At 36.4% G+C, this 27,636-nt stretch overlaps 1 protein-coding gene across 9 annotated transcripts in view; it reads left to right on the top strand.

The window, feature by feature from the left end:
- APC (APC regulator of WNT signaling pathway) overlaps positions 1–27,636 on the top strand; it is a 135,560-nt gene that overhangs the window by 26,808 nt on the left and 81,116 nt on the right. For 3 of the 9 annotated variants that reach the window (XM_032844913.1, XM_032844892.1, XM_032844868.1), the window contains exon 2: positions 25,674–25,826. The exons of 4 other annotated variants lie outside the window; for them this stretch is intronic. In XM_032844913.1, coding sequence (XP_032700804.1) covers positions 25,692–25,826 — 135 coding nt within the window. In that variant the 5' untranslated portion in view covers positions 25,674–25,691. Of the gene's footprint in view, positions 1–7,365; positions 7,455–25,673; positions 25,827–27,636 lie in introns of those variants that run through there. 2 more of the 9 variants (XM_032844875.1, XM_032844859.1) reach the window with 2 other exon arrangements.

The following is a 27,636-nucleotide window of genomic DNA, read 5'->3' as shown; positions in this document are numbered from 1 at the left end:
TGTGGGACTCGATCCCAGGACTCTGGGATCATGACCTGAGCCGAAGGCAGCCGCTTAACCAACTGAGCCACCCAGGCATCCCCTGTTGCTATTTTCTATTTGAAATCTTTCTTGATCACCTAGCCAGAAATCATCTAATCTCTCATCCTTTGATACACTTTGCCTTGTATTAAAACTTTTGTTGTAGGGGCGCCTGGGTGGCTTAGTGGCTTAAGCCTCTGCCTTCAGCTCAGGTCATGATCTCAGGGATCGAGCCCTGGGATTGGGCTCTCTGCTCGGCGGGGAGCCTGCTTCCCCCCCTCTTTCTCTGCCTGCCTCTCTGCCTACTTGTGATTTCTCTGTCAAATAAATTAAAAAAACAAAAAAAACAAAAAAAAAACTTTTGTTGTAAATGCTTTAGGTCCCCTACTTGATTCTAAATTGATGTCCCACTCATCTTCATTTCATCTACATTAATACACTCAACAGTATGTATTGAATGTGTACTGTGCACCAAATACTGTTCTAGGTGTGAAGGAAACAGCAGTGCACAAGAATCTAGGTTCCTGTGCTCATGGAATTTATATTCCAGTTTGGCAAGCAATGAGGGAGACAGAAAAATAAATACATAGATACATGGATAGAACCTTTCAGATCTTAAATGATTTGAGGACAAAACAACATGCTGTGGTGGAAAATTTGAGTTCAGTACCCATGTTGATAAGGTAATCATGGAAGGTCTCTTTGAAGATAGGACACTTATGCTAAGATCTGAATGATATGATGGAGCAATCATTTGAAGATTTGGGAATAGAGTTCTTGAGGTTAAAAGAAAGGCCGCACAAAAGCATAAGACAGAACAACAAGAGGATGATGTAGGGGAGAAGAGTGGGAATGGAAGTGGGAGCTAAAGTTACATGATTTTATAAAGCAAGGTAAGGAATTTGAAATTTATTTGAATTTCATTGGGAAGTCATTAACTGCTTTGAGGCTTTTGAGGACCCATTTGATTACATTGGGCCTACTCAGGATCATCTTTTAAGTTCTTTTTTTTTTTTTTTTTTTTTTAAGATTTTATTTATTTATTTGACAGAGATCACAAGTAGGCAGAGAGGCAGGCAGAGAGAGAGGAGGAAGCAGGTTCCCGGTCGAGCAGAGAGCCCGATATAGGGCCAGATCCCAGGACCCTGAGATCATGACCTGAGCTGAAGGCACAGGCTCTAACCCACTGAGCCACCCAGGCGCCCCATCTTTTAAGTTTTTATTTTAATTTTTTTAAAAGTAATCTCTATACCCAACATGGGGCTCAAACTCACTATCCCAAGATCAAGAGTTGCATACTATACTGACAGCCAGCTGGGTGCCCCTATGTGTCTGTTTTTATGCCAATACCATACTGTTTTGATTACTATAGCTTTATAATGTTTGAAATCAGGAAGTGTGGTGCCTCCAGCTTTGTTTTTCAAGATCACTTTGGCTATTCAGGGTCTTTTGTGGATTCATACAAATAAATTAGCATTGTTTATTCTATTTCTATGTAAAATGCTGTTGGAATTTTGATGGGGATTTCAATAAATCTATAGATTGCTTTGGGTTGGTAGACATTTTAACAATATCCTTCCAGTCTATAATCATGGAATGTCTTTGTATTTGTGTTCTTTAATTTCTTTCATCAGTGTCTTATAGTTTTCAGTGTCCAGATCTTTCATCTGTTCAGTTAAATTTATTCCGAAGTATTTTTATGCTTTTTAATGCAATTGTATATCTGACATAATTTTAATCCTCTTTAAGTGTACCACAAGTATAACTAACCTAGTTGTCGTTATCAATCATTGAGGTTGTTTCTAACATTTCAGTAGTGTAAACAATACTAAGTATCTTTGAATATAACTCTTTGTGCATGCATGTAATTCTATGTAGGATAATTTGTTTTAACTGGACTTTAGTATAAGCATTTTAAACATTTTAAGGACCTTTGAAACTACTGCCTATTTTCATGTATCCTCACTGACCCACAGTATTATTTTAATTTAAATTTCACCTTTAAAAAAAAAGAAAAACTTTTTCTCCTGTAAGCAGATGTCTCAGGCTGTATAGCACTCTAAATTAAAAGGCATTTCAAAAATGGCCTCCCTCCCATCATGCAGTAGGAACTTTGGCAGCAAAAGCTAAAGTAGTGCTTGCTATTTCTCAGTCTTGGTGGCACATATTAATGCCTGGACCTCATTTTTTAGAGATTCTGACTTAATGGTGTTTTAAATTCTTCCAGCTCCTAAAGTGATTCTACTGTGCAGTCACCTAACCTTAGAAACTTAGTCCCAGGGCTACATCACATTTTTTCCACCAACAGCGCTCAGGGTTTTTTATTTAAAGTATTCTGTTTCCTCTGTAGAAAGTTGTATTTTGCAATAGTATTCATTATTCAGCATTTGCTCTGCTTTTATTCCATGAGAATGGCTGTACTGATGCCTTTTGGAGATTATTTTAAATCATTCCTTATACTAATATTTAGTGAATACCTATAATGCATAAAATATTGTGGTACACACCATGAGACATACAAGATAAAATCCAGTGTGACTCTTCTCTCAAGACTGTTATAGTCAGGAATGGGAAAGGAGATGTGCATACAAAGGTGCAAAATGTGTGCCACAAAAGAGATGGTATCAGTGGAGGAAGAGGAGGTGAGCTGATTCTAGATGGGATGGTAGATTACTTCATGGAAATATATATTTAAGCTGAACTTTGATTTGGACCATAGAACAATAATAATCCTTTACTTTAAAGTATTTTATAGTTTATAAAATTTGTTCAGAATTACACATTTGATCCTTAGATAGCTCTATATAATAAGCCAAACAGTTATTCTTCATTTTACAGATGAAAAAGTAGCCAAACTTTAGAATAGTTAAATGACTTACCCAAAGTCGTAGAGCTACAAAATGAAAGATTCAGAACTCTGAGACTTAGTCTTCAATCTCTATATACTGGAACCTTCTACTGTATCAGATTAGAATAAAGGCAAAAGTCCTACATCTAAGATGACAGTATTTAGTTTGATTGGACTATTATTAGGATGCAAGTTCTGAAATAGTTAAAGATTAAGCTGTAGTGTGGTAGACAGAATAATGGATCCCGAAAGACGTCCACCTCTTAATCCCCAGAATTTGTAAATATGTTAGATTATATAACAAAGGGGAATTAAGTTTGCAGATGGAATAAAGTCACTAAAGAGGTAACCAGAAAATAGGGAGATTGTCCTGGATTGTTGAGGTGGACCAGTGTAAGAGTCCTTGAAGTGAGTCTTTAAAAATGTAAGAGAGAAGTAGAATAAGAGCCAAAGAAAGAAATGACAGCAGCAAGATCAGAGTGCTACAAATTGAGGACTTGATCCACTGTTACTAGCTTTGAAGATGGAGGAAGGAGTCTTTGAACCAAGGAATGTATTTGGTCTCTGAAAGCTGGAAAGGGCAAGAAAACAGATTCTGCCTCAGGCCTCCAGCAAGGAGGACTGCTCTGTAGATACCTTGATTTTAGTTTAGAGTGAGACCCATTTTGGATTTCTGAACTGCAAAAGTGTAAGGTAACACATTTGGTTGTTTTAAGCCATGGACTTTGTGGTAATTTGTTATGGCAGCCATAAGAAACAATACAGGTAGGAAGCCTTTTAGTGTAGGAAGTATAGGAAGACTAATTAATGTGCCATTCAGGGCACTCCATGATTAAACTCCAAGCTGTTTCAATGCCACTGTTAGCAGTGGAAAGCCATGAAATGTTCTTTGGGTGTAAAAAACTATTTTGGTATTTGCAGATTAGAAAGGAGAAAGATTAGAGGGAGAAAAACTACTTAAGCTTTAAATATTGGTGCTAGGAAAATTTATTTTGAGAAATTTTTCTCTTGAGGTGACAGAATATACAGATAAGTAGAAGATTTACTCTTACCTCCCGCTTAGTTTATACATCACTAAAAATTCCATTGCCATTGTAACAGTTCAGCTCCTTCCCACATCCACTGAAAAATATAGAAAAGATGGAGAACTGGTCTTCGTAACATATTAGGCATTTGAAATCTCATTTTATTCTCTTCTTTTTTTTTTTTTTTTAAGATTTATTTATTTATTTGACAGACAGAGATCACAAGTAAGCAGAGAGGCATGCAGAGAGAGCCCAGGAAGCAGGCTCCCTGCTGAGCAGAGAGCGGATGCAGGCCTGGATCCCAGAACTCTGGGATCATGACCTGAGCCAAAGCAGAGGCCTAACCCACTGAGCCACCCAGGCACCCTCATTTTATTCTCTTATGCTTTTTCATTTTACTATAAACCAGTATAAATCTAAAGACCTGAGATTTCTAAATGAATCTGAGCTTTATCTGATTACTTAGCACCTGGAGAACTTAGATTTACACTAGTGTGTGCTTTTTAAATACATAGTTATTATTTTTAAAGGAAAAAAAAAACTTGTGTTGATATCTGCATAGGCATAAATCTGTTCTATTTCAGTATACCTGAGGTCTCCAGTAAAGAGAAAGAGTTAAATATTGATAAAGCACAAGAGTGGATTAAGATAATAGGAAGGAGCACAAATTTTAACTCCTTTATACTAGTTAATAATGTTGCCCATATTATTCTTGTCAGTTTTGGAAATCACAAGTATTTTTTTTTTTAAGATTTTATTTATTTACTTAACAGAGATCACAAGTAGGCAGAGAGGCAGGCAGAGAGAGAGAGGGGGGAAGCAGGCTCCCCGCTGAGCAGAGAGCCCTATGTGGGGCTCGATCCCAGGACCCTGGGATCATGACCTGAGCCGAAGACAGAAGCTTTAACTCCCTGAGCCACCCAGGTGCCCCTGAAATCATAGGTCTTAAAATTAGGCCAAATGTGTTAAAATGGAGTGCAAGATTTAAGACCTTAAGAATCCTATTCATTTATTTAGTCATTAATTTTTTTAAGCTGCAGAAGATTTTCTTTATTTAAGATGAACCCATGTGTTCATATTTATAACATTTACAAAAACAGTCACATCTGATCATAAATGAACAGATATTTGAAATCACAGACATGTTTATCAGTGCACTCTTGCAATAGCCTTAACATACATTTATTTCTGTAGTATTTCACTTTAATCAGTAAATATTTTTAGTGCATACATATATATGTAGTCTTAATGCTAACATGTTTATTTAAATAGGAATGGCAGGAGCTGTATTCTGAGATACATACAAACAAACTTGGAACACCAATTAATGTTTTAATGATCTTCATTGTGTTCAGACTTGGCCCAATACCTTTTGATTGTATATGTTTTTAACTGTTTTTAAAATAGCTAAATACATTTTAAAAATAAAATTCAAATCGGGGCATCTGGCTATCACAGACGGTTAGGCATCTGTCTTCCACTCAGGTCATAATCCCAGGATCCTGGGATTGAGTCCCATATCTGGCTCCTTTCTCATCTGCTCACTGGGGAACTTGCTTCTCCCTCTGCCTGCCACTCCCCCTGCTTGTGCTTGCTTTCTTTCTCTCTCTTACAAATAAATAAATAAAATCTTAAAAAAATAAAATTCAAATCAAACTTTTGTGGAATACTTAAAGAGAAAAGCTTACTGAATAATTCAGTTGGCAATAGTGTAAATGTGAAGTTTTTAGATTGGCTTGCTTTTCGATTTGAATTATCATGATTAATAGACATGTAATGGTCAGAGTTTTCTTTAAAATTTTGTCATTTGAATCACTGATTGACTTGAGCAATACGTAACAGTAAAAATTTAGACAAATATTTTAGCTACAAACTGGTTTACTAAATAACAGCTTGAATCATAGTCTGAGTCAAGAGTAATAGAATTGTTTCTTAGGATACTAAGAAGTTATTTTTAGGAGCTTCTAAAGTATATTCTTTGTTTTGAAGGGTACTTTTTCTTTCCAGAAGTTTAGGCCTTATGAGGAATTATCTATTCTGAATTTGTCACAAATGGTCAGTGACTATATAAATAATTAAGTCTTGTTCAGTGAATCATGCACTTTCAGTAAGAGACTCTTGAAAGCCTTTTGTAAAACTAAATCATCCTAACGAAAGGACTATTTGAGATAGAGTCCAACTGATTCACATTTCCTTTCTTTCAAATACGAGGGAAATTATTTCCAAATATATTTAAACTTTTGATATGTAATTTTTTCTAATTACTAGTAATATGTGGTCAGTGTTTGCTCATGTGTTCATCAAATACTTGGAAGTTATTTGCTATATATATGATAGCAGGATATCAAGATATACAATCAGGCATTATTAGATAGACACAAAGAAAAACTATTGAAAAGCACAAAGGAAAAAGAGAAAACTTGAAAATCCCAATTCCCAAGGATGACCACTGAGCACTGGTTATGCACACATCTATGAGCATTTTGCTATGTCTATTACTAATTCATACATTTTTTAATAAAATGGAATTACTCCAAATAGGCTGTTTAATAGCTTGCTTCTTTTTATGCTATTAATTTTTAAAAATGAGAAAAGGTTATCATAAATAACATTTCCTTTAAAAACCTGAAGTTAAATATCCTTTTAAATTTGAAATTAGATCACAGACCCCCTGGTCTTCCCCCATTTAAACCAAAATTGAAATCTACTTTAAATTCTTGGCAGTTTGAATTTGCCCTTCCAACTTACAAATATTAGTAATTTAAGCTTCACTTGGTTTGATTTCAATGAAATGTAGAATTTGCACTAAGAAGTTTCAAGTTGGTAGTAGCTGACAACACTTAACTGTGTCAGGTACTGCTCTGAATACTGCATCATTTATATTAACTCCTTTATTCCATATATCTCCCGTTTTGTAGAGGAAATTGAAGTACTGAGCCTTTAAGTGACTAAAGTCCACACAACTACTAAGTGGCAGGAGCAAACGGTGTGACTCTATGATTCTGATCCTAGCCACTGTATGCTTTTGTGGTGACTGTATTTTTCAAACATAGTTCAAGTGATTTACCCAACAAATCAGTGACTTGTAAATTTATTTGTTGTAATGCATTTAATAGAATTTTTTCTCTCTGTGCTGCAAATCTCAACAGATGAGATATAATTTATTAGTCACCCACCGACCTCCAGCATCTCATGCTAAGCTTTCTTCCCTGTAGACCTCCCCACCCCACCCTATTATACTAGTCAGCTTCTTTGGCTTCGGTGGGTTGCCTAGGGACCCGGGCAGTGAGGGCGCACCCACCGCAGTAGATGCGGGCTGGGGTTCGACTGCTGTGCGGTGGGGCGGGGCTTGGTTCTCTATTGCGGAGTGCGGGTCGGGAAGCCGAGCGTGAAGCAGCTGTGTAATCCACTGGATGCGGACCAGGGCGCTCCCCATTCCCGTCGGGGACCCGCCGATTGGCTGGACGCAGGCACACGTGACTGACATGTGGCTGTATTGGCGCAGCCCGCCTGGGTGTCACTGGAGACGGAATGGAGGTGCTGCTGGGCTCGGAAATGGGGTAGGTGCTAGAGCCACGATGGCCCGGCTTGCTGCGGGGAGGCGGGGGGGTGGGAGGCGATTTTCCCTCGCACAGTCTGAAACCGGTGGCCTTCCCTTGGCACAGGGTCTGTTGCCACAAGTCAAGCCAGGAGGCAGGGGCGTCTCCCCCCTCCCCGCCTAATGCAGCATAGGAGATGGATTTCCTGTGCTTCTGATCCAGGGCTTTTGACAGAAGAGGAAGAAGGGGGGAGGGGTAGGAGTGTTAAGGGGAGTCTGGTGAGAAAGAGCTGTTTTTGAAGCTAGAAGGAGGTTTTGTTTTTATAATGCCTGTTGACAGAGTGCAATAACAGTATCTAAGGAAACGGGTAGAGGACAACAAAGAATGGAGCATATTCATGGCGAGGAGCAAAAGCTTTAGCCCATTGAAAGGCTTTTTTTCCTCCCTGGCCACAAGGACATATGCGTTGGTAGCCAAGAGAGAATACAAAGCTGCTGCTGCTGTCTTATGGGAACCTAGTGGACAGGGCTTCTTGGGAGAAGAGGAAGAGGAGGCGGCAGGTACTGCAGAGCTTGAGAGGTGGTTTTGGTTGATTGGAGAAATTTTGGTTACCAGAAGTGCCTGCTTTTGCAACACATCTAAATGAACTGTCTCTGAATAGGGTGGCAAAAAAATTTTACCAGCGTCTTTGTTAGTTACAAGTAGAAATGGTAGTGGCTTTTTGTAGATGACTGCAGCAGAGCTCTTCTCCCTCTGTGAGGCTGAAAAGACAACTGCAGAGGAATAAGAAACCTTGCAGCAATGCTGGTGGTAGATGTCCATTTACAAGAAGCCATGGTATATAACTGCAACCTAGTAGGAGGAAAAAAAAAACATTTTTTTAAAGTAGGAAGAGTACCAGGCTCAAGTGTTTTGACAGTGGAATGTATGGGACACTTTGATTCTGCATCACTAAAGAGATGTTAAAATTCTTTGCTTTAACATAAATCCTATAGGAAATGTTAATAAATTATGTATGAAGCAGTGTAGCTCTTTTCCTTTGTTAGTGTAGCTTTATGCCATCTATTAGGTTATTCAGGAGTAAATCACCATAATGTGAATTACTTTATGAAAAATTAAAAATTATAGCGACAGATTTTTCGTAGGCTTAATATTTAAGATCTATATTAAGTAATTTTATATTGTTCTTTAGTTACTTTTAGATATTATTGAATAAACTCTAAAGGCAAATATTTTAAATTAAAGCACCAAGATTTCTTTTTTTAGATACATTTCTGTTTAGTAAATACTCATAAGATATACTCTTGATACAGTGTTTTCATTGCACTTATTTTTTCTTTTTCTTAAATATCTAAAAACATATGTTTTCAGATTAAACATGGTTTTAAATACTTTATATTTATGCTTATTATTGTAGCCAGCCTGCCACACCTCCCTACTCCCTGAATAGGATAACAGTGGCTTTGTAAAGCCCTCCAGGATCCGTGACAGTGTCTCTTAAATTGTGCTTATATAGTGGAAAGTCTTTAGAGAACCTGGAATTTTGTTTCAGTAATTTTTTTCAACATAATAAGGAATTGATCTTGAATAAATTAGGCTATATAGTGTTTCCACTGATAATTTTATTCTTTATTTAAACAATTATTTCTGCTTTAAGAATTACTGGATCATGGATATCAGGGTTAATAGTCCTTAAGATCTCTTTTTAAAATCTGATAGAAACTGAGGCAAGAATTAAAGGTATCACATTAAAATTGCAAATGAAGTTTAATAGCTAATACTATTTAGTTCTTTGACTCTCAAGTTAGGATAGTCTTTGAGAGTTTATGATTATCTTCTTTTACTGTCTAAATAGCTAAGTGTAGCATTATTTTCATTTTAAATGTTAAGAGTATTATTATGTTGTGACTTTATCCAAGGTCATGTATCGCATAAGGATGTAAAGAATATAGGTCTATAAAACTATTTCATAATATATCTCATTACATAAGGTACAAAATAGCATATAATAGAAATTATTTGAAAAGCAATATAAGTCATCAACAAATTATTAATTAAATGAAAAATAAATCTTACTTGGTATTGAGTTTTTAACCGTGATATAAGAATGCTTTGTAAAATACCTGATAGCAAGCAATTGGAGAGACAGCAGTTTTCATAGTGATATTTATAACATACTTTTTTAAAGATCATCTTATTAATTATATGCACACTTCTAAATGGAATAATCCTAGATTGGGATATTTTCTGGAATTAACTAAGAAATAACTAAAATAAGAAAAGTTGATTTCTTTCCCCTTGTGGTATGAAATACCTAATAGAAGACTGAACTATTGGCTTTTATAGTCTTGGAAATTGAACTATTAAGGAATTCAGAAGTTAAATATTCATAAGTGTGCCTATGAACTGAAAGCTATTTATTGATGTTCTGTGGATTTTTGTCTAACCATTTTTCTCTGTTTCTTTGCTGTCATTAATTACACATAATTTAGCCAGACTTTTTATATTAAATGTTCTCCTTAATTTCTTAATTTTGACCTTCCCTCTCTCCTTTTTTTTCCTTTATTTCTCTCTCTCACTCTTTCTCTCTTTTTTGGTCTTATGATCTGAGTGAAACATTACATAGTACACAAGATGAGATAGGGCATTTTGGTATAGTACCTGAGGCTGTACATTCACTGTGTATTTGAGTACTTATTAAATGCCAGACCTGTAAATTGTTTTGGAGAGTCAAATAAGACATGGAAACTTACCTCTAAGAAACATAATAGAACTAAGTGAAATGTTATTACTAGTTAAACACTGATTGCTTTGGCTACTCCTAGGATCTTTAAAGGTTTGTATCATATAAAATATCTTCTAATTTAGAGGAATGTAGTAGTTTGCTATCTGAAACATGGTGCTTTGTAAAAATCTGCTTAGAATCACAGATAATTCTGAAAAGCAAATTATCTTGAAGGGTCTCGAATGTAAAATGAGAAGATTAGATGAAGTGATTTCTAGATCTTCTAGTGCTCATAGTCAGTTATCTGTGGTTCTTGATTTCTGCAGGGTCAATTTCTAGAAGGAATGTTATACCAGCTCTTTTTTTGGTATTAGTGGCATGTCTCATATTATGTATTAGATATGTTCTTGAAGATTGTATTTTGTAAATCAAATCATGACATCATCAGTTCATGTATGGCAAGCCTTATCTCCTTTAGTCTCACACCATACTCCCACTCCCTTTTTTGGCACTCATTCAAATGTATTCTTAAATATGAATCAGTTCTGGGGCATCTGGGTGGCTCAGTCAGTTAAGTGTCTGCCTTCAGCTCAGGTCATGATCCCAGAGTCCTGGGATCCAGGTCCATGTTGGGCTCCTTGCTCAGCGAGGAGTCTGCTTCTCTCTCTCCCCCCTGCTCATGCTTTCTCTCCCTATCTCTCTGTGTCTCTCTCAAATAAATAAAATCTTTAAAAAATGTATGCATCAGTTCTTACGAAATATTTAGCATCATTTTGTGTGCCTATTTTTTCTGTTAATGAGGATTTTTATTGTGGTAAAATACACATACGTAAAATATACCATCTTAACCTTTTTTGAATATGTAATAGTTCTGTGGCATTAAGTACATTCATATTGTTGTGAATGTACCTCAGTCAATCTCCAGAACTTTTTCATACTCCCCAGCTGAAAGTGGAGCCATTAAACACCAGCTCCCCATTTTCCCCTGTTTACAACCCTGGCAACCACCATTTTTCTTCCACTTTCTATAAATTTGACTTCCCAGGAACTTCATATAAGGGGAATCATACAGTATTTGTCCCTCTGTGACTGGCTTATTTCACTTAGCATGTCTTCAGGGTTCATCCATGTTGTAGCATGTGTCACAACACCCTTCCTTTTTAATGCTGAAAATGTATACCACATTTCATTTATCTCTTCATCTGTGCATGGAATCTTGGGTCACTTCCACTTTGGCTGTTGTGAATAATGCTGCTGTGAATGTGGGTGTACAGATAATATCTATAAGTCCCTGCTTTCATTTCTTTGGGGAATGTATCCAAATTTGGCTTTTCTTTTTTGGGGAGTGGGGGGGAAGAGAGAGAATCTCAAGCAGGCACCACAAACCTGCGGTCATGACCTGAACAGAAATCAAGAGACAGATGCCTGACTGAGCCACCCAGGTGCCCCATCCTATTTTTTTTAAATTTACATAATTTTAGAACATTTATGACTCAATATTATTTTTAAGGTCCATGTATTTTACTTTATATCTGTCTAGTTTTTGGTACTAACTCTTCTGTGTAGTATTATGTGATATCTGTGACTGTTCCTCTAGTGATGGTCCTAGATTTTTTCCAAACCTCTTTTTACCACAAAGGATAAGGTATACACCCTTCTATGTGACTTTTCTTAGACTATGCTAGTTACAAATCCACATAACAAATTACCTGAAGTCTTAGTGACTCAAAGAACAAATATTTATTATGTTAAAGTTTCTGTGGAGCAGAAATTCAAGACTGTCTTAGTCGTGTGGTCTGGCTCAGAATCTCTGATGAAGTCAACATGTCAGCCAGGGCCGCAGTCATCTAAAGGCTTGACTAAACTGGAGGATCCGCTTCCAAGATGGCTCACTCATGTAGTCTCTTCCCCTTGACTGTTGGCAAGAGGCCTCAGTGCTTTGCCATAGGCCTCTCCATGGAGCTGCTTGAATATCTTCATGACAGGGCCGCTGGCTTCTTCTCCTGATCTCAGAAAGAACAAGAAGGAAGCCATCTATGACATAGTCTCAAAAGCCACACTGCTACCATATTTTCTTTATTAGAAGTGAGTCATTATTAAGTCCAGCCCACAAGAAAAGAGATAAATTAAGCTCTACCTTTTGAAGGAATAGAGTCAAAGAAATTGTGGGTATATTTTAAGATCACTACATGGCCAGTAAGAAGTTTCAGTGGAATTTTTTCCTAGGAAAGAATCACTGGATCATAGGGCATTTTTTCCCCATTGCTATTGTAACAAATTACTACAAACTTGGTAGTTTAACACAGCGCAAGTTTATTTTCTTAAAGCCCTAGAGGTCAGAAGTCTGAAATGGGTTTCAGTGGCCTGAAATCAAAATAGCAGCAGTACTACATTTCCTCCAGAGGCTATAGGGGAGAACCTATTTTCTTTTTCTAGCTTCTAGAGGCCACCTGTACTGGCTTGTGGTCCCTTCCTCAGTCTTCAGTGCTAGCAGCATACTACATCTCTCTCTGACCCTTTGCTTCTGGTTGTTACATATGCTTCTGTGACTCTGACCCTTCCATCTCCTTAGAAGAGCCCTTGTGAGGGGCGCCTGGGTGGCTCAGTGGGTTAAGGCCTCTGCCTTCGGCTCAGGTCATGATCCCAGGGTCCTGGGATCGAGCCCCGCATCGGGCTCTCTGCTACGCGGGGAGCCTGCTTCCTCCTCTCTCTCTCTCTGCCTGCCTCTCTGCCTACTTGTGATCTCTGTCTGTCAAATAAATAAATAAAATCTTAAAAAAAAAAAAAAGATTTAAGAAGAGCCCTTGTGATTACCTTAGGTCCAGCTATATAATTAAGGAGAATCTCCCCCATGTTAAGACCCTTGACTTAATCACATCTGTGAAGTCTCTTTAATCATGTAAAGTAACACATTCAGGGGCTTCAGGGATTAGGATGTGGACATCTTCATGGGGTCATTACTCTGTCTACTATAGGTGTATATATACACAGTTCTTTTTTTTTTAGGCTGAAGTTTTTGAGTTTTGGTTTTGGTTTGGTTTTTGAGTTAGTTATACTTTGGTGAATAATGTTACTTTTTTTTTTTTTTAAGATTTTATTTATCTACTTGACAGAGACCACAAGTAGGCAGAGAGGCAGACAGAGAGAGAGGGGGAAGCAGGCTCCCCGCTGAGCAGAGAGCCCGATGCGGGGCTCGATCCCAGGACTCCGGGATCACAACCTGAGCTGAAGGCAGAGACCCTAACCCACTGAGCCACCCAGGCACCCCGAAAAATGTTACTTTTTTAGGTAAATTCACATTTTCATTTATCAGATTTTTTTAAAAGTATAGTATATAATGTCATTCACATGGTAAATATATAGAACATCGAAGAATATTAAAATATATTTCCACCAGCTATTTTTAGATTCTTAGTTTTATTATCACTTAATCTGTGTCAGTATATTAACTACTTCTGAGATAGTTTATAACAGAAAGTGAGAAACTTTAAAGCAACATGGCCTTATACCTTTTAGGCTTGTTATCATACTATTTCTTTAGCTACTCTGTCCAGACCTCCTCTTCCTCACATTGCAAAATCACCTAGCCACAATATGGTTTCAGTCCATATTTATGCTCTTACCCCTCCATATTTTCCCTGATTCCTCTATACTGAATTTCAGCTAAATTAAACTGCCATCTATTCCCCCAAATGTCATTTTTCCAAACTCTGATCTTTGATTTTGCTGTTTTCTGAAATACTATCCTCACATTTATGTTTACTAGCATTTATGCCATCTTTCAAGTCCCTTCTTGTGTTTTGTTTTTTTTTTTAAGATTTTATTTATTTATTTGACAGAGATCACAAGTAGGCAGAGAGAGGCAGGCAGAGAGAGAGGAAGGGAAGCAGGCTCTTTGCCAAGCAGAGAGCCCAATGAGGGACTCGATCCCAGGACTCTGGGATCATGACCTGAGCTGAAGGCAGAGGCTTTAACCCACTGAGCCACCCAGGCACCCCTCAAGTCCCTTAAATGCTTTTACATTCTTAATGCTTTCTCTAATTTTCTCAGGAAGGTGTAACTCCCACAGCATTCTCTCAGATGTTTTTAAATACAGATTTGCCTTTGAGTTATAGGTAATTTGTGTCTTAGCCTGTGTCCCCTGTAAGTCAGAATCTTGAGACAAGGCTTTGGGTGAAATACTGTCCTTGGAAAGTGATCCAAGAGTAGAGGACTAGAAGGAATTAAGTAGTGAAGAGGGACAGCCAGCATAAGCATATGTCCTCAAGTTGATCATCACTTTGGACAGCTGTGGCTTCATCTGTCAGGACTTTTTGAGGAACCACATAGAATTGTCCAACTATAGGAAAGAATTAGATATACTAGCTTCCATCTCCTTTTAGTCAAGGATTGCCCCATCAAATGTTCATTCTTTTATAGGTGTGCATCCATGAATGTTGCGGACCCATACTGGGGTATCTTTAGGACAGAATGCAGAAGATACTTGGTGCAGCTAATGTGCCACTAGTTTACATCTGCAGTGAGCTGATTGATGCACCAATGACTAGAGTTAAAGGAAGCCGAGAGAATGTTAGGTGGGACACAAACATCTGATATATTTGTATACTGACCCAATGTATTCTTGCTACTGTAATATTAGTCCTTTGCTAGATAATAAGATACTTGAGAATAAGGAATGTGACAACTTATCTTTCCCCCTAGTCTTATAAGGCACTTGTGATAGAGTACCACAGACTGGTGGCTTAAAGCTATGGAAATCTAGTTCTGGAGGCTAAAAGTTCTGGAGGCTAAAAGCCCAAAACCAAGATTTCCTTAAGGTTGGTTCCTTCTGGAAACATTGAGGGAGAATCCGTTCCATGGCTCTCTCCCGAGTTCTTGGTGGTTGCTGGCAATCTTTGGCATTCCTTTGCTTGCAGCTCTCACACTCCGGTCTTTGTCTCCATTGTCACATGGTGTTTTCCCTAGGTCTCTGTGTCCATTTCTTTACATAGCCTTCCTTTAAGGATACCAGTCATTGGATTTAGGGCCCACCCTAATCCAGTAAGACCTTATCTTAACTTGATTACATGTATAAAGCTCCTGTTTGCAAATAAGGTCACTTTTCAGAGAGATTAGCTACCTGTGACTCAACATACCTTTTTGGGGAACACAATTCATCCTACAGAGTCTCCTTATAATATGCGTATGATGTCTTGTGAATAGTAAGTTTTCAAATGTTTACTGATTTGAATTGTATAGCCACAGAGAAAAATCCATCATCTTACTATTTTAATGGGAAAGTCATCTTAGACATTCTTTGAATTTGTACCCTCTCTCCTTTGCTTCCTGTGGCTGATAAAGCACTGCTTCAGTTTATTCTTGCATGTATTTGTCTTTTTGTGGCTGTCACAGAATAAAGCGTTTTGGGAATTACAAAAGCTAAGAATTCAATAATAAACCTTGTCTTAGAGGTGGAGAAATAAAACTCACTAAAGTAAAATGGAATAATTAGAGAATAGGTAAGCCAGGTTTTGTAGTATTTACTGTATAGTCAGCAGAAAGGCTCATTATTGGCTGGAGGGGACAGAAAGGTTTTATATAAGGCAACAGAACTGGGCCTTAAAGGATGGAGATAACATTAGCAAAGCAGAGGGGAGAAGGATGGGGTATTCAAAAAGATGAATTGTGAACAAAAGTACAAAATAGTCTGTATGGAATAGTGATAAGGGACTTGAGGAGGGACTTTATATTGAGACCTAATAGAAATTGAGTTTGGAAGGTAGACGCTTATCAGGTATAACAGGTCATGAAAGACACATAATGGTAGTGTTATGTTATATGGTCTTTAAAAGCAGGAACATTAGAAACATGTAGGAGTTTGAATTCTGGCTTAGCAATTTGATTGTGTTCTTAGGAAAGTTATTTGGCATTTTGAAATCCCATCTTCCTTAACTCTAAAATGGTAAGTGAGACCTGCCTCTTTTTTTTTTTTTTTTTTTTAAGATTTTATTTATTTGACAGACAGAGATCACAAGTAGGCAGAGAGGCAGGCAGAGAGAGAGAGGGAAGCAGGCTCCCCGCTGAGCAGAGGGCCTGATTGGGGGCTTGATCCCAGGACTCTGGGATCATGACCTGAGCCGAAGGCAGAGGCTTTAACCACCTGAGCCACCCAGGCATCCCACTGCCTCACACTTTTAAAGAATAAATGAGATATATATATGTGACATATATGTGGGACACTTATACTACATAGCATATTGTAAGTATGCAATAAATGGTAGGTTTTCTGAGTTTCACATACCAAATACACAGAAAAGCACATTATAGAGAATTTAAATGATAAAACTTTTTACACTTTTTCCTTTTTTTAAATTCCAGTGGGATATTTATGAAAATTAATCATGTTCTTGGCTACAAGACAAACCTTAAAAAAATTTTTCCAGATGATAGCAGTTTTGTAGGCAGCAGTTGCCAATCAGTCTAATAAATAAGGAATTAGTAACAATTAAAAAAATGACTCAAAAGTCATCTTATATACTTAATAATTAAGAAGGATCTTCCATGTACCCCCAGACCAAAGAGGAAATCTATTGAAATTATAAATTATCAAGAAATAAAGAGAAAAATACTTCTATGTAAAGTGTGAAAAATGAACAAACTAGTAAAATCATAAAACGTGAACAAGTATGGTTTATTGCAAGAATGGAGGAGGATGGGTCAAAATGAGAAAATCTTATAATTGACAGCAACAAATTAAAAGAAAAAATGCATAATTCTATGTTATATCAAAAGGTGTTATAAAAGCATTTAGAAACTACTCCTAATAAAAACTTAAAGAAGGGGCCCTTGAATGGCTCAGATAGTTAAGCCTCTGCCTTCAGCTTGGGTGTGATCCCAGAGTTCAGCTCCCTGCTCGGTGGGGAGTCTGTTTCCTCCTGTCCTCTGCTCCTCCCCCTGCTCATGCGCGCGCGCGCGCTCTCTCTCTCTCTCTCAGTCTTTCTCTCAAATAAGTAAATAAAATCTTCAAAAAAAAAAAAACACAACTTTGGGCACCTGGGTGGCTCAGTGGGTTGGGCCTCTGCCTTCGGCTCTGTTTGTGATCTCAGGGTCCTGGGATCAAGTCCTGCATCAGGCTCTCTGCTCCTCAGGGAGCCTGCTTTTCACAGCCACCGCCCCCCACCCGCCTGCCTTTCTGCCTCCTTGTGATTTCTCTCTGTCAAATAAATAAATAAATAAATAAATAAATAAATAAATCTATCTTAAAAAACCAAAACAAAACAAAAAGGAAAATACCTAAAAAATATTTACAGAAATCTTGAGTAACACTATAAAATGGTGAAACACTAAACCATTCCTATTAAAATCAGGGATAAGATCACTACTCAATATTATTTTTGAAGTGTCCAGCAAACAATTAAGAAAAAGAAATGAGGTATAAATACTGGGAAAGAAAAGACAAAATATAATTTAATTATAAATTACATGATTATACCCAGAAAATCCACAAGAAAAACTATTAGAATTCATGGGATAATTTGAAAAGGTGGGTACATAAGGAATATGTATTAAATAAAATCAGCAGCTTTTATCTGTACTTAGCAATATCTGGCATGGAATGGTGGTGTTTATTCACAATTTTAAAAACCCAGGAATAAATTTGATAAGAAAAGACATAGAACCTTCTCTTGAAAAAAGCTAGAAAATTTGATTGAAGGACCTGAATTATTTATGGCACAGCTAAGATTTAGTATCATAGAAATGTAATCTGTCTCAAATTAATATTAAATGTATACAGTGACTGTTTTAAGTATACATGAGAATATAGCATATGATAAGAATACATTTCTGGGGTGCCTGGGTGGCTCAGGCGGTTAAGCGTTTGCCTTTGGCTCAGGTCATGATCCCAGGGTCCTGGGATCGAGTCCCACATCAGGCCCTGTGCTCCACAGGGAGCCTGTTTCTCTTTCTCTCTCTCTCTCTCTCATAAACAAATAAAATCTTCAAAAAAAAAAAAAAAGAATACATTTTTGTGCAATGGAAAATAAATGTTTTGTTTAATAAATAGTGCTGGTGTAATTGGTTATCCATATGAGAGACAATAAAGTTAAAGTACTATAGTCATACCATATATAAAAATAGAAATTCTATATGAATTAAAAATCTTAATGTAAAAATCTAATTTCTGATGCCAGCTAGTATACTAACCACTTGTATTTATCACCTCTTTCTCTTGAGACCCGTTTAACTGGTGGTAAAAAAAAATTTTAAATATATATACTTATAATGTTATAGAGTGAGAGGGAGCCAAATAGAGATTTGCAGCAGGTTTCTGAAAGATGAAGAAATCATGGAAATTAAAAATGATTGCTGAAAATTAGTCAAAGACCTAAGACTTCCTAGTTCTCTGTTCTGTCAGCATAGCAGGTTACGTCCTGTTCTTTAAAAGTGAAATACTAATCTTGAAAATTTTTAACAGCCTTTGAAATTGTCTTACCTTGGGGTGTTTAAAAGCCAGAATTGGGAATTCATGCTCTGGGCCAGGGATCAGCAAACCATCATTGTTTTTGTAAACTAAGTTTTGTTGGAACGTGGTCATGCGCATTTTTTTTAAAGATTTTATTTACTTATTGAGAGAATGAGAGAGCATGTACTTGAGTAAGGAGAGGGGCAGAGGGAGAGGGAGAGAGAATCTCAAGCAGACTCCCTACTGAGCACAGAGCCCAATGCCAGTCTTGATTCCCAGGACCCCAAGGTCATGACCTGAACCAAAATTATGAGTTGGACACCAAACCAACTGAGCCACCCAGGTGCTCCTGGTCATGCCCATTTATTTATGTATTATCTGTGGCTGCTTTTGTGTTAGAAGCAAAAAGGTATTTGTGACAGAAATCATTGGGGCCAAAAAGCCCTTTTTATTACCTGACCTTTGCAGAAAATGTTAACCAGCTTCTGTTTCACATAATTTTGGTGGCCATCTAGGAGCTTCACCTCACTTGGGATGGCCTTGGATGGAGCCTAACCAAATTAAGTAGCCATCTACAGAATGTAAGGAAGAAAGAAGGAGTAGGCAAAGAATATAGCAGATAAGAAACTGAACATCATGACTTATTGGGTCTTAGTAGAGAATAGGAAAAGAAGTAGAATTCAGGATAAGAACCTGCATTGGTTGCTAAATAGAAAAGATTTAAAAATAGGTGAGGGCTCTGCTTGGAATTAAAATTTTTTTTGGTATATTGATTTTTTAAACTGACAAACTTGTTAAATTTTTATGTTTAAGATTTTTCAGGGGTGCTTTGGTGGCTCAGTCAGTTAAGCATCTGCCATCAGCTCAGGTCATGATCCCATAATCCTGGGATCATGTCCCATTTTGAGCACACTGCTTCTCTCCCTCTCCCTCCGCCACATCCCCCTGCTTGTGTCTCTTGCTGGGTCAAATAAATAAAATCTTAAAAAAAAAAAAAAGAAAGAAAGATTTTTCTACTTTGTTTCTGCCTTTCTAGTCATTATTCTTTATAATAATTTACTCTGCTGATTAGAATTTCCAGGATTGTGTTGAATAAAAGTGTTTACTAGTAGACATCCTTAACTTGTTCTTGATTGTAAAAAGAATGTCTTAAATGCCTGGGTGGCTCAGTTGGTGAAATGTCTGCCTTCTGGTCAGGTCATGTTCCCAAGGTCCTGGGATGGAGTTCACCATCTGGCTCCCTGCTCAGTGGGGAGCCCACTTTTCCCTCTGCCCCTCCCCGCCACGTGTGCTCTCACTCTTACTCTTTCTCTCTCAAGAATAAATAAAATCTTAAAAAAAAAAAATAAAAAGAAAAGTAAAAAGAATGTCTCTAACATTTCACTAAACATAAACAAAAAATGTTTACTGTACCTTTTTGGCAGTTTCCTTGTTCGCAATTTAATATAATTTTTATCTTGAATAGCTAATGACTTTTGTCAAATGTTTTTTCATTGTCTATTGAGATGATCATGTGATTTTTCTTCTTTCGTGTTTTTTTAAAGATTTTATTTATTTATTATAGAGTGTGTGCACGTGAACAAGCGCAAAGCAGGGGGAGGGGCAGAAGAAGAAGGAGAAGCTTACTCCCTGCTAAGCAGGGAGCCCAAGACAGGCCTCCATCCCAGGACCCCAGCATCATGACCTGAGCCGAAGGTGGACACTTAACCAGCTGAGCCACCCAGGCACCCCTTTTCTTTAGTATTTTAATGTAGTGAATGACACATAAATGATCTAATGTTAAACTATCCTTGCATTTATAGAATAAACTCAGCCTGTTTCTACTGTAGTTTTTTACTGTATACTAATATATGCTGTTTCCTGATACTTTGTTCATGATTTTTATGGCAACATTCATGGTAATAGTAGCCCTTAATTATTTTCACAGTACCTTTAGCTTTCACATCTTGGTTACATTGGCCTCATTGAATGCATTAGGGAGTATTTCCTATTTGATTCTATTCTATTTAATTCTATTCTAATAATTTCCTATTTAATTCTAGGGAAAGTTTTTTAAGGTCGGAATGATTTGTTTCTTAAATGTATGTGTTTTTGTGTGTTGGGAGAAGGGAGAAAATATTTAACTATGTTCTAATTTTTCAACAGTTATAGAATTATTAAGATTTTCTATTTCTTTTTAAATCAGCCTCCCACCCCCCACATTTTGTTCAAGTTCTTTGGTCTCTTCTCTCTGTGTAATCATATTTAGCCTTTTCAAAGAACCACCTTTTTGCTTTGATCTTCAAACTACTAAAGAGTAATCAGTAAAAAAGGAAGGCTGCTTCTCAACAGACCTCAAAACTTTTATTTCTAGAGTTAGTGACCATATTTTTGTATATCTTTTCAACGACATTTTTTATCCTTATATAGTTCTTTTATTTTAATATAACAGGATGGAGCATATGAGATGTAGTGACCTACACAGCATGCATGGTTGTATCCTACTTATTTAAAAATTATTATGCTTTTGGTTTTTTGTTGTTTTTTTAAGATTTTACTTATTTATTTGACAGTGAAAGAGATCACAAGTAGGCAGAGAGGCAGGCAGAGGAGGTGGGGGAAGCAGGCTCCCTGTTGAGCAGAGAGCCCGATGAGGTGCTCGATCCCAGGACCTTGAGATCATGACCTGAGCTGAAGGCGAGGCTTAACCCACTGAGCCACGCAGGCACCCCAAAAGTTGTTATGCTTTTATACCAAGTGAAAACCTTCCCAGTTGCTTCAAGTAACCTGTCATAGTAACAGACATCACTTCAGAGAACTCCTTGAAAGAGAGGGTATATTCCATTTAAATATCTTAAAAAACAAAACTGTTTTCATAATTTAAATGCCATGTAGTGTTCTTAAACATTTAACTCTCTTTTCCTTTTGCAGTTTAACTTAATATGTAGTATGAGGAGTAGATGTAATTTTATCCTGTTTCTTATGGCTGCCCTTTTCCCTAATGTCGTTAATTAAAGTCCATCTTTTCATATGTATTTGCAATGCTACCTTCATTATGATTAAATTTACATATATTTATTTCTGGATTTGTGTGTGTGTGTGTGCAAGCGTGTGTTCCCATGGTTGATCTATTCATATGACAATATCATAGGTTTTAAAAACTTTAGTAATTTTGAAATAACTTTGGACTTACAAAAGAGTTAGAAAAATAGAACAGTAAGTTTCTTTATATCCTTCACTAAGCTTCCTGGCTTCCCCTAATGTTAACATCTTACATACCCACAGTGCAAGTATCAGGACTAAGAAATTAATTTATTGGTACAATGCAGTTAACTATGTACTGTTTTATTTATAAAGGCTTTGTATAGTATTTTAGTAAGTGATAGGTCTGTTCCTTCTCTTTTCGTACTTTGCCTTTTTTGCTTATTTTTCCAAATGTCTAGCTGCAAAAAACAAATGGAAACAAATCTTACATATCACATTTATTGGGACCGCATAAGATTTATAAATTAACTTGGGGAAATGACATCTTCATGATACTAAATCTTTAGGTACACGAATAAGATATGTTTATAGTTTTCCTCATAGATGTTTTGGAATCTTTTTGTTCAGTTTATGCCTAAATGTTTTATACTTCTAAAAATTATAAATAGGATCTGTCCTTCCATTTCATCTTCTGTTATCTCCTTGCATATAAAGGAAAGATTTCTGTATATTTTGGACTTTGCTAAATTACTCAATTACCTTATTATAGTAATATTTAGTTAATTCTTTCAGATATTTTAGGTATATAATTATGTCATCTGCCGATAGTATTCCTTTCTAACTTCATTCTTTAATTGTGCTGACTAGTATAATGAATAATAGTGGTAAAAATGGACTTCCCCTGACCTTAGGAGAAGATCTACTGTTTCCACATGTATTTCCAGCTGATATGGATCATATTAAAGAAGAGTCCTTTTAAATTCAGTGTTCTCATCAAGAGTGGGCAGTGACTCTGCAGAACATCTTTCACCATCTTTGGCATAATCATTATTTTTTTCTGTGTAGATCTATTAGCATGTTGAGTGATGTCAATTTTCTAATAGTGATTTTTATTAGAAATTTTGGATTTTCTATATCTTTGGGGTTTTGATAAATTACATTTTCTAGAAAATTTTTACGTTTCAAGTTTATTTGCGTGCAGTCGAACAAAGTAGTCTTGTGATTCTTTTGCTTCTCTTTCTGTTGATATTTTCCTCTTATTGCCATCTAAAAGTGCTAGCAAATACATATTTCTTAATCCATCAAAACAAAACAATAAAAACAGTTCCGCTAATTAAAAAAAAAAGATCCTAAACTTCTTACATTATTGATAATAATGATTACTCCAAATTTAATTCTAACTGAATATTCTCTTGCCAGCCTAAAACTTTTTTCCTACTTGCATTAATTTCTTAGGATACTTGTGAATTTGCTTTTCAGTGAACATTTGAATAAAGGTCTAAATAAGAGTCCCTTTGCTTTCTTCTCCCCTGCCCTACTCTTATGGGGTGAGGGTCTCTTTAGTGGACACCTTGACCCTACAGAAAAACAAATTGGGATGTTTCCATACTCTTATTAAAAAGTGAAAGATTCAGGATTGGCCAGTTAGCTCAGGTGGTTAGAGCATGGTGCTAATGAAGTGAAAGATTCAGGTTTTCCCCATTTCATGAGTTAAATTTTAATTTTTTTAATGTTGAGTGACTTGCATGAAATTCAAATGATTGCATAAAAGGCTAACGTAAATTTATGATATCTCGAATTTTGCATAAAGCAGTTTTGAATTAGGGAAGGGTGGTTGCAACACATTTAAAGTATACAAGGAAGTATTACTCCATGAAACATCTTCATTTTCCCATCAAATAATATGAAATACCATGCTTTCTAGAGCAGAAATGACTTAATGCTTGTGATTCTGGAGGGGGGAAAGAAAAAATGTTCAAATGTTTTGTCAATTTGAAGGGTTGGGTTTTTCCCCCTCAATAAAGAGTACTTCATCTGTGCTCATTTTGCCCATTTGTGATTGTGTAAGGTAATAACCTACATATCTTAACATACCTGCGTATATCTATTTCTCTGTGTTATTACCTTTTATATTGTCTTACTGTTTTAGTGTAAAATTGCCTGTTAAAATTTTACTTGAAGTAAAGAATTTCAGGGCTTGGGGCTCCTGGGTGGCTTAGTCTTCAAGCCTAAGCGTCTGCCTTGGGCTCAAGTCGTCCTGGGATGGAGCCCTGCATCAGGCTCCCTGCTCAACGGAAAGCCTGCTTCTCCTCCCACTCCCCCTACTGTGTCCCTCTCTCGCTGTGTCTCTCTCTGTCAAGTAAATAAATAAAATCTAAAAAAAAAAAAAAAAATTTTTTTCAGGACTTTCATTATTAAATTCTGTCAGATTCCCCACTTCTGTTACATAGCTTATAATGTGCTGTGTATTTTCAGAACTGCTTGTTAATGGGATGACTTAAAGAGGATAAATGATCATACCTATGAATTTCTCCTTCATTTTTGAGATGTCTCTGTCCTTCTCAAGTAGCTGAATTACTTCTTTACCTCTTGTGCCTTGGTCAGAGGGCAGAAACTTATAACAATAGATTGACATTAGGTCTTACTAAGGAAGATATGATACATGTGTATTTTTATAACATAATTTATATTTACATAGCACTTTTCAGCCTGCCTTTTCTTCCTTAGTTCTAACAGTATCCCTGTAAATTATATTTGTGCAGGTAGCAGATAACCATTTTACAAACGGTGAAATGAATTAAAATGAAGGGAGAAAGTAAACCATGACCAACCCTGAATTTAAGACCTAATTTAGTTTAAGTACAAATCTAGTTCTCATTGTTTTCAATCATAAAAACTTTTGTGAGTGATTGCCCACCTCCCAGGACTCACTTTCCTCCTCAGATGATAGTGGGTTGCATCAGATTTATCATTAACTCATTGGAGAAGTAGCTAGACCTGAGTCCTTTGATTTTTCCCTTGTTAAAAGTTCTTCCAGTTGCTAAGCTCCTATACTGTTGTGACTAGCCAGTAGTGCTAGACCTGTCTGCCTTATTTTGTGTAGTGGATTTTATTACAGAAGCGTTTTCTTACGTCAAGATCTTTAAATATTATTTATAAAAAAACTTTTGTAATGCTTTCTAGTATTTATTCCAAATTGAGTTTGGGATTAAACTAAAAAGAGAATCTGGGTCTTCTGAAATTGTTTAGTCTTAATCTAACTACTAGCATTCTCTAATTCATTCTAAGGACCTCTTACTACCTGGCTATCTTCTCTTTCTTTTCTCCTCTCTTCTTTCACAGTGATGTAATTAATTGCCAGACTCTGCCTCACATCTCTTTGATAATTTCTGCTTCTAAACTCATCCATTTTCTTTAAGACTCTTCTGGCCTCAGTTCTGAGCACAGTGGGTCCCAAGACCACATATGCTATAGCATGGCCTATTCATCTTTTTGAATAACTGTAATAGAACTTTATATTAGTAATTCTTATCATCTTCCTGTCAAAAAGATTGAAGTCTCAAGTTAATGCTCTCCTTTGTATCCATTTTGTTAAAGGCTGCATTTTTAATGAGGCCTTCTTGGAAGTTCAGAACTACTTTACCATGGATGATATTTAAGACTAGCCTTCTAGCAAAGTGATAGAATGTAATAACCCAATCTCATTAATTCATTCTGGCTTTAAAATTTTGTAACTATTGAGCAAAATCCATAAGTAATATTACCAATATGAGCTTCTTAGCAATGATTACATTTCGTTACATAAGTTTTACCTATAAGACCAGTTAAAGTATCTTTAAAAACTTGAAAAAAAATTCTAGCCTAACAGACATCTCATGCACCCGTGAAGAAGCAAATTGTAGTCAAGCATGACTGAGGGTCTCTTCTATTTTAGTTCTCCTTGTCTTCAGCTAAGACTCTAGTGTTTCATCCTCTTAGAAGGACAATGCTGCTTGAACAATATTGTTATTAAATGTTTCCAGAGTTTTGTTTCTTTATCCCTTTCTTTGTAAACAAGCAGCCACGATATTTTTAGTAGTGAATTTCAAAATCCTTTTTAACCTTATAGGTCCAAGGGTAGCCAAGGATGGCTGCAGCTTCATATGATCAGTTGTTAAAGCAAGTTGAGGCACTGAAGATGGAGAACTCAAATCTTCGACAAGAGCTAGAAGATAATTCCAATCATCTTACAAAACTGGAAACTGAGGCATCTAATATGAAGGTATCAAGACTGTGACTTTTAATTGTAGTTTATCATTTTTATTCAGTATTCCCTCCTGTAAAGTTGGGGTTAGATACTTCGCTTACTTAAAAGTGTATTTTAAATTAAGCAGCAGTATGTAAACTCTTTCTTGCAAAGTTAGCGTGTGTATTTTGAACAAAATGTATTAAATTAATCCAGTGAATCATAGAAAGAAAATAATTGTAAAAACCCAATGGCTAGTTAATTTGTTCTTAGTTATTTTTAAGCTTAAAAATAAGAGACCAACTTTAGTATCACTATACTGAGGCTGGGTGTTCTGCATAGTTCATAGAAACTAGTTTCACAACCTTAGAATATAACTCAGTTATTAAATACAGTGTTCCTCCCAACTCTCCCAAATCTTGTCTCCACTTAAGTGCAGCAGTGATAAATGATCAAGAAAAACAGAATACCCTACTGGGAGTAGTCCAGAACTGAAAGTCAGTACCTGGTTATATTCCTTGTTTTGCCACAAGCCGAGCTGTATCACCTCTGGGTACGCTTCTGGACTTAAGATGCCTTATTTGGAAAATATAAGCGTCACACAAGCCTAGATGATTTCCGTGGCTCTGTCCTGAAATTAGTTTGCCAAATAGCATTGAAAAGTTGTGATAACTTCCAAGAAAAGTTATAAAATATTCAGTCTGCAGTGGGGAAGATACGTTCTAATTTCAGAATAATTGAGGTTAAAATTTTTGCTGTTTTAATTTCCAGTTATTAGGCAGATTCCCTTCTCACTGAACTTAACAACTTTATAGATTTGGAGATCATCGACAAAACTGTTAACCTCTTAAAAAGTCATCCTGCTTTGTGTTGTTCTGCCCCTTGGCTGTTTAGCATCTGGGTGCCTGATGCTGTTTTTGCTGTCTGTTCACTACTTTTATTCCTTATTCGTTGCTATTTTCTTCTTGTTCTTTTTCTATGCATTTTGAGGTCTCTCTTATTCTTCAAGCTTCTGTACATCACTGAGCTATTTTTGCTCTCCTTTTACTCTTTGTTGTCAATATCATAACAGTTCAGTCTTTTACTCATATGTACTATTCTATCTTTCCATAAATATTTCCATAAATCTTTTCTACTCTAATGCCTATTTCTGTGGTTAAAAACTGTCCTCAGTGAGGACAGATCTCCAAGAAATACCTATCTCCAGTCCTTTCGGAAATAAGGTAGACTTTAAGCAAACATGTTTTCTCACAACTGTGGGTGACCTTAAAAACAGACAAATCAGTTATCTAATATTAAAAAAGAATAGTTTGCTATTTTAACACTGACCAGCACAGTATATCTAAAATTATTGTACATGGCATGTGGTTTTAAAAGTTTAAAGATACAAAATGTGTAAATCCCAACAAGACTACTCTTTCATCTACTTTGGGAGGTATATTTTGCAAAGAATTCCTCTTGGTGGGCCTATCTGGATGTTTCATAGTGCATGATTTTGAGATCCCTTTTTAATTTTTGCTTAACTACTTGCGCAAATGCAAAATTTATTTTTGGGAGACATTTTAACCTACCTTAGACCCATCTCCATGCTGAATAGGAATGTCTTGGAGTAAAAATACAAGTCAGACCCTAAAATTTCTACAGTGGAATATCAGGTTGACCACTTATCCATGTGGTGTATCATATTGTACATCATGAATATTGGCACTTAAGATATGTCTGAATTCAACCATGAATTGATAATTACTCCGCAAGTGCTTCTGCAGACATCCTTGAAAAGCCATCCACTTATTTCTTTGGGATTGGACATACGGTTTCATAGTAGTTACACCTTATAATGAAATTT

This window comes from Lontra canadensis, unplaced genomic scaffold (assembly GCF_010015895.1).
Source record: "Lontra canadensis isolate GAN:19392208 unplaced genomic scaffold, GSC_riverotter_1.0 scaffold4, whole genome shotgun sequence".
NCBI lineage: Eukaryota > Metazoa > Chordata > Mammalia > Carnivora > Mustelidae > Lontra > Lontra canadensis.
The sequence above is the reverse complement of the archived record's forward strand: the minus strand, read 5'-3'. Positions and strand labels throughout refer to the sequence as shown.